The sequence below is a fragment of the Ranitomeya variabilis genome, chromosome 1 (assembly GCF_051348905.1).
Source record: "Ranitomeya variabilis isolate aRanVar5 chromosome 1, aRanVar5.hap1, whole genome shotgun sequence".
Lineage (NCBI taxonomy): Eukaryota > Metazoa > Chordata > Amphibia > Anura > Dendrobatidae > Ranitomeya > Ranitomeya variabilis.
In genome coordinates, this window is record NC_135232.1 from 982,058,096 (window position 1) to 982,072,309 (window position 14,214).

Here is a 14,214-nt window from a genome sequence, read left to right on the forward strand (position 1 = left end):
GGGAGAGGCGTTTATACCGTTCTGCGCTTGGTAAAATTGATAAAGCAGTTTTATTCATCGGGTCAGTACGATTACAGCGATACCTTATTTATATCATTTTTTTATGTTTTGACACTTTTATACGATAAAAACTATTTTATAGAAAAAATAATTATTTTGGCATCGCTTTATTCTGAGGACTATAACTTTTTTATTTTTTTGCTGATGATGCTGTATGGCAGCTCGTTTTTTGCGGGACAAGATGACGTTTTCAGCGGTAACATGGTTATTTATATCCGTCTTTTTGATCGCGTGTTATTCCACTTTTTGTTCGGCGGTATGGTAATAAAGCGTTGTTTTTTGCCTCGTTTTTTTTTTTTTTCTTACGGTGTTTACTGAAGGGGTTAACTAGTGGGCCAGTTTTATAGGTCGGGTCGTTACGGACGCGGCGATACTAAATATGTGTACTTTTATTGTTTTTTTTTTTTTTTTTAGATAAAGAAATGTATTTATGGGAATAATATTTTTTTTTTTATTATTATTTATTTAGGAATTTTTTTTTTTTTTTTTTACACATGTGGAAATTTTTTTTTTTACTTTTTTACTTTGTCCCAGGGGGGGACATTACAGATCGCAGATCTGATAGTGTGCACAGCACTCTATCAGATCCGCGATCATACTTTCATCGGAGCAGGCTGCAGCTTTCATCTGCAGCCTGCTCCGACCCGGAAGTGCTCCCTGCAGGACCCGGATACAGCCCCTCGGCCATTTTGGATCCGGGGCCTGCAGGGAGAAGACGTTCGGTACGAGGTGAGTACATCACCTTGTACCGATCGTCTCAGGGAAGCACGCAGGGAGCCCTCTCCCTGCGCGATGCTTCCCTGTACCGCCGGTACACCGCGATCATGTTTGATCGCGGTGTGCCGGGGGTTAATGTGCCGGGGGCGGTCCGTGACCGCTCCTGGCACATAGTGCCGGATGTCAGCTGCGATATGCAGCCGACACCCGGCCGCGATCGGCCGCGCTCCCCCCGTGAGCGCGGCCGATCGCGTATGACGTACTATCCCGTCACCGGGAATTAAGGCCCACCCCACCTCGACGGTATAGTACGTCATACGGGCTTAAGGGGTTAATAAGAGCATTTTACAATTTAGTAAAATAGTTTTTTTTTATTGTATTTTGTTTAAAAAGAAGTTCCTGAAAAAGTCAAAAAGTCTTGATGTAATAAACAAATGTATGTAGAATTTGTATGCATTTAAAACCTAAAACGGGTCGGTCACGACCCTAACACTAGAGGAATGCAGGACAATGCCAGACCTCATGTGGCTGGATTGTGTCAGCAGTTCCTGCAAGATGAAGGCATTGAAGCTATGGACTGGCCCGCCGGTTCCCCAGACCTGAATCCGATTGAACACATCTGGGACATCATATCTCACAACATCCACCAACATCACGTTGCACCATAGACTGTCCAGGAGTTAGTGGATGCTTTGGTCCAGGTCTGGGAGGAGATCCCTCAGGAGACCAACCGCTGCCTCATCAGGAGCATGCCCAGGCATTGTAGGGAGGTCATTCAGGCACATGGAGGCCACACACACTACTGAGCATCATTTCCTTTTCTTGAGGCATTTCCACTGAAGTTGGATCAGCCTGTAACTTCATTTTCCACTTTGATTTTGAGCATCATTCCAACGCCAGACCTCCGTGGGATATTAGTTGTGATTTACGTTGATCATTTTTAGGTTTTATTGTTCTCAACACATTCCACTATATAATGAATAAAGATTTACAACTGGAATATTTCATTCAGTGATATCTAGATTGTGGGATTTTAGTGTCCCCTTTATTTTTGTGAGCAGTGTATATATATACACATCTGGAAAATGTCATTGCAGTTTTAAATAAATTTTTTAGGCCAAATCAAGTGAATTCAAATTGAGTGGACAATATTAAACAAGGATTTAGACTTTTCATTATCTTGCTAGATCCACTATTTGCTCTGGCTCCTTAAAAAATTAAAAGTTACAAAAGCCATTTTACTCCAAAAAGTAATTTGCGTGAAATCACCCAAAGGCCCTCTTCACACGTCAATATGTGTAGTGACAGTTTACACACGTCCTATAGACACTTACACATGCAGACCCATTCAAATCTATGGGTCTGCTCACATGTCAGTGTGTTTCCACGGACCATGTGTCTGTGTGCAAAGCACGTAGACATGTCCGTTTTTTGCTGATAGCATTGTTCGCATTACATCCCACAAAAGTGCACACTGATAACACATGGAGGATATCCGTGTCACCGTGTGTCATCAGTTTGACACATACCAGCATCTGGGAAAAGCTTTACCGTTAACGCTGTTCCCATGCGCCGGGTGCTGAATCAAACTCTCATCATTGTCCCCTAGTCTCCCTGCGATCAGAGCGACCAGGCGACACTGATGAGAGTTGGAGTCGGCACCCTCCGTCTGTGAATAGTGTGTATTAAATAAAAACATTTAAAAGAAAAACGACATGGGGTCCCTCTTAATTTGACTAATTTTACTAATTTTACTAACCAGCTGAGAGAAAGCAGACAGCATGGGGGCTGGTGTAATTATTCTTGGAAGGGGCCAATAACCATAAAGGTTCCCAGCCTATTAATATCTTTAAACTGACTGATGTGTCCACTCACAGTGTGTGATGTCAGTAAGGTTACTTGCAGTTCATAGGCCACCTCACACTGAGCTTACCATGGGAACCGCTGCCTGTGACCGTCAGTAACCCCGTCACTGTAGCTGGAAATTTCTCTAACTGCATTCTGGCTGGTGTGGTGAGTGATCACGGTACTGATGTCACCGCTCGCCACACCATCCGGATGTAGAATCATATAAGAAAAATGCGTATAATGAACAAGTAATATAACAATCTTTATTAGAAAGAGAAAAAAAAGGGATATAATCCCTATGAAACATACAAAACATTAAAACTGGTAGCACTCCCCCTGACGAAGGCATGTTGCCGAAACGCGCGTAGGGGCTGTGGCACCATCTTCTGAGTGTTGGTAAAGTATTATGCATTCCTTCTTTTGATTGTGCAATCTTCTTGTCATGTTGCTGCCAATTCTATACATGTAATCTTGTGCAGTGGGTATCGGCGCACGCCATAGTGGTTGGATACAATGGTCAATACAATGATTGTTTTATGATTGTGTGTCTGCAGTCACCCTTGGTACCATTATAGTGCTAGCAACATGGCTATTTAGTTTTATTATTCTTTTGCCACAATACCCACTCAGTAGTGGTGCCACCAATATCTTTTTGGCTCACCATTTGGACACACCTGTGGCTACCAGTTTTAATGTTTTGTATGTTTCATAGGGATTATATCCCCTTTTTTTTTCTCTTTCTAATAAAGATTGTTATATTACTTGTTCATTATACGCATTTTTCTTATATGATTCTATCTATATAGCGTTGAACGTATATCCATTACTAGTTATTCTGGATGCTGCATGTTTCCCACTGGTAGTTGCTGATTATAGTGTTGATGCGTTCTAATAGCTGGGGGTAATTATTTGATTCACCATCCGGATGTAGCAGAGTTGGGGATCGTCCTGGGACCTCATAATTCTGGATTAACTCTCTTCTCCACGATCAGAGCCAATAATACAAGCATATAAGGATATTGCAGTAGATACAGTGGGGCAAAAAAGTATTTAGTCAGTCAGCAATAGTGCAAGTTCCACCACTTAAAAAGATGAGAGGCGTCTGTAATTTTCATCATAGGTAGACCTCAACTATGGGAGACAAACTGAGAAAAAAAATCCAGAAAGTCACATTGTCTGTTTTTTTATCATTTTATTTGCATATTATGGTGAAAAATAAGTATTTGGTCAGAAACAAACAATCAAGATTTCTGGCTCTCACAGACCTGTAACTTCTTCTTTAAGAGTCTCCTCTTTCCTCCACTCATTACCTGTAGTAATGGCACCTGTTTAAACTTGTTATCAGTATAAAAAGACACCTGTGCACACCCTCAAACAGTCTGACTCCAAACTCCACTATGGTGAAGACCAAAGAGCTGTCAAAGGACACCAGAAACAAAATTGTAGCCCTGCACCAGGCTGGGAAGACTGAATCTGCAATAGCCAACCAGCTTGGAGTGAAGAAATCAACAGTGGGAGCAATAATTAGAAAATGGAAGACATTCAACACCACTGATAATCTCCCTCGATCTGGGGCTCCACGCAAAATCCCACCCCGTGGGGTCAGAATGATCACAAGAACGGTGAGCAAAAATCCCAGAACCACGCGGGGGGACCTAGTGAATGAACTGCAGAGAGCTGGGACCAATGTAACAAGGCCTACCATAAGTAACACACTACGCCACCATGGACTCAGATCCTGCAGTGCCAGACGTGTCCCACTGCTTAAGCCAGTACATGTCCGGGCCCGTCTGAAGTTTGCTAGAGAGCATTTGGATGATCCAGAGGAGTTTTGGGAGAATGTCCTATGGTCTGATGAAACCAAACTGGAACTGTTTGGTAGAAACACAACTTGTTGTGTTTGGAGGAAAAAGAATACTGAGTTGCATCCATCCAACACCATACCTACTGTAAAGCATGGTGGTGGAAACATCATGCTTTGGGGCTGTTTCTCTGCAAAGGGGCCAGGACGACTGATCCGGGTACATGAAAGAATGAATGGGGCCATGTATCGTGAGATTTTGAGTGCAAACCTCCTTCCATCAGCAAGGGCATTGAAGATGAAACGTGGCTGGGTCTTTCAACATGACAATGATCCAAAGCACACCCCCAGGGCAACGAAGGAGTGGCTTCGTAAGAAGCATTTCAAGGTCCTGGAGTGGCCTAGCCAGTCTCCAGATCTCAACCCTATAGAAAACCTTTGGAGGGAGTTGAAAGTCCGTGTTGCCAAGCGAAAAGCCAAAAACATCACTGCTCTAGAGGAGATCTGCATGGAGGAATGGGCCAACATACCAACAACAGTGTGTGGCAACCTTGTGAAGACTTACAGAAAACGTTTGACCTCTGTCATTGCCAACAAAGGATATATTACAAAGTATTGAGATGAAATTTTGTTTCTGACCAAATACTTATTTTCCACCATAATATGCAAATAAAATGATAAAAAAAACAGACAATTTGATTTTCTGGATTTTTTTTTCTCAGTTTGTCTCACATAGTTGAGGTCTACCTATGATGTAAATTACAGACGCCTCTCATCTTTTTAAGTGGTGGAACTTGCACTATTGCTGAATGACTAAATACTTTTTTGCCCCACTGTATACAGTAGAAGCAGACACACCTTTCATTCACTGACGATGAGTCTATCTCTATAACACTTTTACATCGAGTATATTACATATTAAATTACATATGTAAGGTCATGTGTTTTTGCATTAAGCATTTTCGGATCCAGCTACAAGTGCAGGACTTGGACACAACTTTGGCATCAGTCATATCCAGCTCAGGTATTAAAAATCTTACTGGACACATGTAATGTATAGAAATCCATACTACGTAGCTACCATTAATACTTGTTTTCCAGGTGCTGATTGCCTAATGGGATTATACCTATTTGTTGTTGGATATTATGATCTGAAATACAGAGGAGAATACAACAAGAATGCCCAGGCCTGGATGGACAGCACACAATGTCGGCTGGTTGGATCACTGGCCATACTCTCCACAGAAGTGTCAGTCTTACTTCTTACCTACCTGACTGTGGAAAAATACATTTGCATAGTGTATCCTTTCAGATGTCTGAAACCAGGAAAATGCAGGACAATAACCTCCTTAATACTTATTTGGATTATCGGTTTTATTATAGCCTTTCTACCCCTCAGTAATGAAGATATATTTCATAACTATTATGGAACTAATGGGGTCTGTTTCCCCCTACACTCAGAACAGCCAGAAAGCACCGCAGCTCAGATCTACTCTGTAGCCATCTTCCTGGGTAAGCCACTGAAAAATCTGTTAACTCTGCTAAAAATAAAAAGAATGTTCTCATTAAGACGTTTTAGTGAAGGTTGGCGAAAAAAGTCCATCAACGCTGAAAATATCCTGTTAACTTACATGATGGTTTTATAGATCTATGTCCTTTACTGTGAAACTTCACGCCGTCCACTAATCTATGTTTTTCTTGGAGGAGTATGTGCCCGAAGGCCTGGATGTCAGGGGCTACCAAGAACTCACTCTACTTTGATTACTTAAGATACAGGGTTAGAAAAATGACTGAATCTGTGCCTTGCATGTAGAAAAGCCTAGTTATGACTCTGGGCCTAAGTTTATAGGACAGCAGCTGCTTACTTGCAACATATTGAGTCTTCGGGAGACAATGAGCACAAGAAGCATGGTAAGTGACCTATTTTGGTCACTATTATAATGGAATCCATTGGGATAGATTACTTGAATTTGATTTTAAGCAGCCAAGGTAATGCAAGCCGTACATGGTAGATCAATGTTGGTGGAACCCGCCATTGTCAGTGGGATTGGTCAAACATCTAGTGTGTATAGGAATGTAGCAATTTTCTCTTAACATCTGCTGTTGGATGAGGCTGTAGGATTTCAATCCTTTTGTCTCATCTCAGGGAAGATAAACTGGTGTTAATAGTAGCTGGTAGTGGCTTATTCTTCAGTTCACATTCACAACACGTGAAAGCTAGGCTGAGCTCTGGGATCGGATGGAATAGCTGTGCATTTGTCAGACAACAATCTTAAGTGTATGGCCTGCTTAACCCCTTAAAGATCAATGACATACATATCCCTCATACTTCAGTGCCCCTGCGCTCCTCTCATCTGCAAAGGGAAATCTGCTTACGCTTGCACCTCAGTTCTGACCAGCGACGTGACCATGCCGCTGATATGAACCAGCAAAATTCAGGAGTGCACAGACCCCTGGCAAGCAGGAAGCCGAGTAGCAGAGAAGCGGTGCCTGAAGAAAGAAAATTAGACATCCCTTTTAAAGGGAACCTGTCACCAGAAAAAATTATATTAATCTGCAGGTAAATAGCGTTATTTTAACCTGCCCGATCCCCACACTTAGCTGAATGCTGCGGGGAGAAAATTATCTTTATTCCCTCCATAGCTTTCCAGTTTCAGTCACGGGGGTGGCACAGGTTCAGTCAATGCTCTGAGAATATAGAGCAGCAGCTGTAACCATGCCCCACCACTGACTGACAGCCAACCCTAATGCAGAGCCAGCATCAGCCAGGGTTGGGGGCTTAGTTACAGCTGCCTATACAGAGCGTTGACTGAATCAGCGCCGGCACCGTGCCTGTAACTGAAACCAGAACGGCTGTAGGGGGGATAAAGTTAATTTTTACTCTTCACCACGATAGCACCCACATGAGAGAGGGATCCGCCAATAGGAACAGGAAACCTACAGAAATAAAAGGGGCGGTCCCCCTCTCCTCCTCAGTTGGTTTCCTGTTCCTATAGGATTCCCTGGAATACCTGCATGTAATGAAGATTCCTGGGCCAATGCACTCACCTGCCCCAAACGGTTATGCCCAGGTTGCATTGATCAGACCTTGCAAGAGGAGGCTGCAGTAGTAACCACAAATGTCAGAGCCTTGGTCAGACAGGAAATTCAGGCTCTGGAGTGCAAGGGTTCAAAGAAACAGGGGAACAGAGTCCCCTCCCGGTCTCAAGTTCAGGATCCGAAGAGGGCTTGATCCGATCATCTTGTCCCTCTGGTTTGTCATCTAGTTCATCAGATGACGAGGGCAGAACTTTCTTCCCCATTGATAGCATAGATAATCTTGTGAAATCTGTTAGGAATACAATGGGGTGCCCAGACACGAAAGAGTTTTGGTTCGCACAAGATATAATGTTTGCTGGACTAGCGCAGAAGAAGCGGCAGGCCTTTCCAGTGGTCTCTGCCCTGTTAAAAAGGAATGGGACAGACAAGGTAAAGGATTCCTCCCATCCTCTTCTAAAAGGCGTTACCCTTTTAGTGACGAGGAGCTGGCCGTATGGTTTAAGATTCCAAAAGTAGATGCGGCTGTTGCATCCACCTCAAAACAGTCGTTTCTACCAGTGGAGGATGCAGGAGTCTTGTCGGACCTACTGGACCGCAAGACTGAAGCATTGCTTAAAAGGTCCTGGGAAACAAACACCTAAGCTTTCAAACCTGCCATCTCCGGCACATGCACAGCAAGGTCACTATTAGTCTGGATAGATCAGCTGGAGCAACACGTCAAAGGGAAGGTGGCGAGAGAAAAAGTCCTACAGACAATTCCATTGATCAAAGATGCCGCAGCATTTTTAGCCGACGTATCAGCAGATTCTTTGCGTCTGGCGGCTAGGTCGGCCGGCCTGGTTAGCACGGCTCGACGAGCCAATGGCTAAAGGGCTGGAAAGGGGATGCACAGTCCAAATCTAGACTTTGTACTATTCCATGTCAGGGTGAGTTCCTATTTGGAAAAGTGCTGGATGATTTACTCACTAAAGCAGGGGAGAGAAGGAAGGGATTCCCTAAACAATTTCTTCCTTCCTACAGGAGGGCGTATAGAAGACAGCCATTTAATGGAAGGAAGCCATATGAGCCGCAAAAAGACCGCTGGGATTCGAAAGAAACAAGGCAAAGAGGTGCCTTGTTTAGTGGATCCGATACAACTAAACGTAATAGATACTGATAGTATGAAAACCCCAGTAGGTGGTAGGTTAAAATTTTTTCACCACAAATGAAGACATCTATCATCAAGTCAGTGGATCCTTCACCTAATAAAATCTGGGATGAAATTGGAGTTTTGTCGGATTCCACAGGATACATTCATACTGACATCCCTTAGTGCGCCAGAACAACAGGAGGCGCTCCAATTAGAAATCTTCAGTCTTTTGGCCAAAAAGGTTCTAGTAGAAGTGCCAAAGGGTCAGGAAGGAAGGGGATTTTTTTTCCCTTTATTCCTTGTCCTCAAACCTGATGGTTCATTTCGTACTATAATAAATCTTAGGAAATTGAATACCTTTCTGTATGAATGTACCTTTAAGATGGAATCAATCAGGTCTACTATCAAACTTTTTTTCTCCAGGTGTTTTATGGCCGGCTAGACTTGAGGGATGCGTATTATCATCTTCCTATTCACGCCGAACACCAGCAGTACCTCAGGCTGGCGGTCAATCTTGGCAGGTCAAACCCGACATTTCCAGTTTGCAACAATGCCGTTCGGCTTTTGATGGCTCCTTGAGTGTTCACAAAACTTATGCTGGAGCTGATGGCTTATCTACATCAACAGGATACACTAATCATGCCCTATCTAGATGATTTTCTAGTAGTAGGAAAATCTGCCTCCTAATGTAAAGAGCGCCTGGCTAATACTATTTTATCTTTACAGGCATTAGGATGGATTGTGAATTTCAAAAAATCCAGGCTGGTTTCAGAAACCCTCCAGTCCTTCCTGGGACTACATCTGGACTCCGTAAGTCAGAGGTGTCTCCTCCCAGAATCCAAAAAGATGACCATAATCTCAAAAGTTAGTTTAGCAAAGGACAGCCCTCACATGTCACTAAGGAAAGCCATATCCCTCCTAGGGTCACTCACCTCCTGTATTCCAGCAGTCCAATGGGCTCAATACCATACTAGATCCTTACAACATGAGATTCTATATGCACAGCACCATTGTGAGGGGCGTTTAGACAGAAAAATTACCCTGTCTGAGGAGGTATTAGATTCCCTATCTTGGTGGTTAAATGAAATCATCTGTCCAGAGGGGTTCCATGGACAATAAGACCCTCTAAAATAATTACCACTGACGCTAGTCCGGACGGGTGGGGTGCCCATTTAGGGAAGAATCTAGCTCAGGGTCTCTGGAACACTGTTGAATTACAACATACCTTCAACTGGAAGGAATTGAAAGCAGTTAATCATGCTTTAAATTGTTTCCTTCCCCAGCTCCAAGGATCTCACATAAGAATCCTATCAGACAATATGACAGTAGTCGCGTATGTAAATCATCAGGGCGGAATGCGATCAAAAAGTCTAATGTCTACAACAAGGAATATTTTCGACTTAGCAGAAATCAACTTGTTGTCTCTCACAGCTCTTCACATCAGAGGCAAGGAAAATATGAAGGCCGACGTCCTCAGTCACCACACACTACGGCAGGGAGAATGGACTCTCAATGGTCGCATATTCAAGAGAATAGTGGAATTATAAGGGCTTCCACATATAGATCTGTTTGCGACCAGGAAAAACAGGCAGGTGCAGAAGTTCGCCTCCCTAAACACAGCGGATCGGCCATAGTAGATTCGCTTAAATTTCCCTGGCAATTTGACCTTGCATACTCCTTTCCGCCGATGATATTAATTCCACTGGTTATCAGGAAGATAAGGGAGGAAAGAGCAAGGGTGATTCTCATAGCTCCCTTCTGGCCAAAGAGACCTTGGTTCTCATGCCTCCGAGCCATGTCTGTATGCAACCCCTGGATACTGCCAGCGGACCCGGACCTGCTATCTCAGGGACCATTCTATCACCGGCAAGTGAAAGGCCTCTACTTGACGGCGTGGAACTTGAGAGGCAGATACTAAGATCAAGGGGCTTCTCCAATGACCTTACCAACACACTGCTGCTAAGTAGGAAAGAATCTACAACCACAATATATGGCAGAGTGTGGAGAAAGTTTCTGGACTACTATACGGAACCTTTCTCTGAAGTGGTCCCGATTAAAATCATCCTAGAGTTTTTACAGAAAGGTCGAGAGCTGGGACTATCAGTCAATACATTAAGAGATCAGGCATCTGCTTTAGGAGCCCTTTATTGTGCCAATATTGCAGGAGATAGATGGGTAGCACGATTCATTAAGGCATGTGAAAGAAGTAACCCAGTACACATCCCACGTCTACCACCTTGGGACTTGAACCTGGCCCTTGATGCCCTAACTGGCCCCCTTTTGAGCAATTAGAATCTATCCCTTTAAAAAAAATCTCATATAAGGTAGCTTTATTAATGGCATTCACAGCTGCAAGAAGAATTGGGGATATCCAGGCCCTTTCCGTAGACCCTTCCTTCCTATTAATATTCCAGGATAGGATAATTCTCAAGCCAGATCCATTATACCTCCCTAAAGTGGCGACAAGTTATCATAGGTCACAAGAGATTTTCCTTCCTTCCTTTCATAATGATCCATCAGGTCCGGAGGAAAAGAAGCTTCATGTGTTGGATGTAAGGAGAGCAGTCTTGAGTTCCATAGACAGAACCCGGTCCTGGAGACAGAGTAGGGCTCTGTTTATATCTTTTCAGGGTCACAGAAAAGGTCACGGGGTCACAAAGGCTACCTTGTCCCGATAGATCAGAGATGCCATCTGTCTGGCCTACTCAGCAAAAGGAAAGAATCCTCCAGAAGGAGTGAAGGCACATTCTGCTCGGGCTATGGCATCCTCATGGGCGGAGAAAGCTAACATCTCCATTGACCTTATTTGTAAGGCCGTAACCTGGTCGACCCCTTCAACTTTCTATAATCATTATAGGCTTCACCTGTCTTCATCATCTGACTTGGCTTTTGGTAGAGCTGTCCTCCCCACTGTGATCCCACCCAGGTGACGGTTCTCTGGAAATCTCTCATGTGGGTGCTGTCGTGGCGAAGAGTAAAAAGCCGGATTACTTACCGGTAATGCTCTTTTAATGAGTCCACGACAGCACCCACTCACTTCCCTCCGTAGTCAGATATATTATTAATAGAATAATGATTCCCTCATGGATGGATATACAGTATGTAAATTAGATAAAATATATAGAAATTGTGAATAAGTATTAAACCTCTCATACTCTGTAAAACAACTGAGGAGGAGAGGGGGACCGCCTCCTCTATTTCTGTAGGTTTCCTGTTCCTATGGGCGGATCCCTCTCTCATGTGGGTGCTGTCGTAGACTCATTAAGAGAGCATTACCGGTAAGTAATCCGGCTTTTCTCCCCTCAGTGTTCAGTTAAGTGCGGACGCCGAGCAGGTTAATAACATTATTAACCCGCAGATTAACCCCATATCTGCAGGATAACAGAGATTTTTCTGATGACAGGTTCCCTTTAAGGATTACACAAAAAACCTACAATAATGTTATTCATATCAAAAGTCCATCAAAATATGACACCAACCTCATGTAAATTATAATACGCAAAATCTCATTTTAAAGTAAAAGCGATAAAGTGGCATAGGCAAAATATGCTATATTATATTTTATTCTCAAAGTTTATGAAATTTCCAGAAAATAAAATAAGCAACAGGATTAACTCAAATTAGCCGGGTGAAAACCCACAGAGGCTCAGGACATGGATTTAGAGTATCCTTTATTTACATATACTGATATTAAATAGCAGTATTAGCTGTTATGACCCCAATGGCGAGGGTCTCAGAGAAACAAGTAAATCTGCGACGTACAAAAATCCAGCTCATAGGGCAGTGGTAACTGGGTTGACCATATATCTACTCCTAACGCCAACACTAGCAGTAGCCGGGGAACATGCCTACGTTGGTCGCTAGATGTCTCGCGCCAGCCGGAGGACTAACTACCCCTAGAAGAGGAAAACACAGACCTCTCTTGCCTCCAGAGAATAGACCCCAAAAGTAGGATAGTAGCCCCCCACAAATAATAACGGTGAGGTAAGAGGAAATGACAAACACAGAGATGAACTAGATTTTAGCAAAGAGAGGCCCACTTACTAATAGCAGAATGTAGTAAGATAACTTATATGGTCAACAAAAACCCTATCAAAATCCACGCTGGAGATTCAAGAACCCCCGAACCGTCTAACGGCCCGGGGAGAGAACACCAGCCACGCTAGAGCTTCCAGCAAGGTCAGGAAACAGATTATATACAAGCTGGACAAAAATGCAAACCAAAACAAATAGCAAAAAGCAAGAAAGCAGACTTAGCTTAATCAAACAGGAACCAGGATCAGTAGACAAGAGCACTACAGATTAGCTCTGATATCAACGTTGCCAGGCATTGAACTGAAGGTCCAGGGAGCTTATATAGCAACACCCCTGACCTAACGACCCAGGTGAGAATACAAGGGATGAATGACATACCCAGAGTCAAATCACTAGTAGCCACTAGAGGGAGCCAAAAGGTAAATTCACAACAGTACCCCCCCCTTAGTGAGGGGTCACCGAACCCTCACCAAGACCACCAGGGCGATCAGGATGAGCGGCGTGAAAGGCACGAACTAAATCGGCCGCATGCACATCAGAGGCGACCACCCAGGAATTATCCTCCTGACCATAGCCCTTCCACTTGACCAGGTACTGAAGCCTCCGCCTGGAGAGACGAGAATCTAAGATCTTCTCCACCACGTACTCCAACTCGCCCTCAACCAACACCGGAGCAGGAGGCTCAGCAGAAGGAACCACAGGCACAACGTACCACCGCAACAAGGACCTATGAAATACGTTGTGGATGGCAAACGACACCGGAAGATCCAGGCGAAAGGATACAGGATTAATGATTTCCAATATCTTGTAAGGACCAATGAAGCGAGGCTTAAATTTGGGAGAGGAGACCTTCATAGGAACAAATCGAGAAGACAGCCATACCAAATCCCCAACGCGAAGTCGGGGACCCACACCGCGGCGGCGGTTGGCAAAACGCTGAGCCTTCTCCTGTGACAACTTCAAGTTGTCCACCACATGCCCCCAGATCCGCTGCAACCTATCCACCACGGAATCCACCCCAGGACAGTCAGAAGGCTCCACATGTCCCGAGGAAAAATGAGGATGGAAACCAGAGTTGCAGAAAAATGGCGAAACCAAGGTGGCGGAACTAGCCCGATTATTAAGGGCAAATTCAGCCAACGGCAAGAAGGTCACCCAATCATCCTGATCAGAAGAGACAAAACACCTCAAATAAGCCTCCAGAGTCTGATTTGTTAGCTCCGTTTGTCCGTTAGTCTGGGGATGGAAAGCGGATGAAAACGACAACTCAATGCCCATCCTCCCACAAAAGGATCGCCAGAACCTGGAAACAAACTGGGATCTTCTGTCCGACACAATATTCTCAGGAATGCCGTGAAAACGAACCACGTTCTGGAAGAACACAGGAACCAGATCAGAAGAGGAGGGCAGCTTAGGCAAAGGAACCAAATGGACCATCTTGGAGAAACGATCACATATCACCCAGATGACAGACATGCCCTGAGACACCGGAAGATCAGAAATGAAATCCATAGAGATGTGTGTCCAAGGTCTCTTCGGGACAGGCAAGGGCAAGAGCAACCCGCTGGCACGAGAGCAGCAAGGC

At 44.1% G+C, this 14,214-nt stretch overlaps 1 protein-coding gene across 1 annotated transcript in view; it reads left to right on the plus strand.

The window, feature by feature from the left end:
• RXFP1 (relaxin family peptide receptor 1) overlaps nt 1–14,214 on the plus strand; it is a 577,565-nt gene that overhangs the window by 512,651 nt on the left and 50,700 nt on the right. The window contains exon 16 of the mRNA XM_077279409.1: nt 5,528–5,938. Coding sequence (XP_077135524.1) covers nt 5,528–5,938 — 411 coding nt within the window. The remainder of the gene's footprint in view (nt 1–5,527; nt 5,939–14,214) is intronic.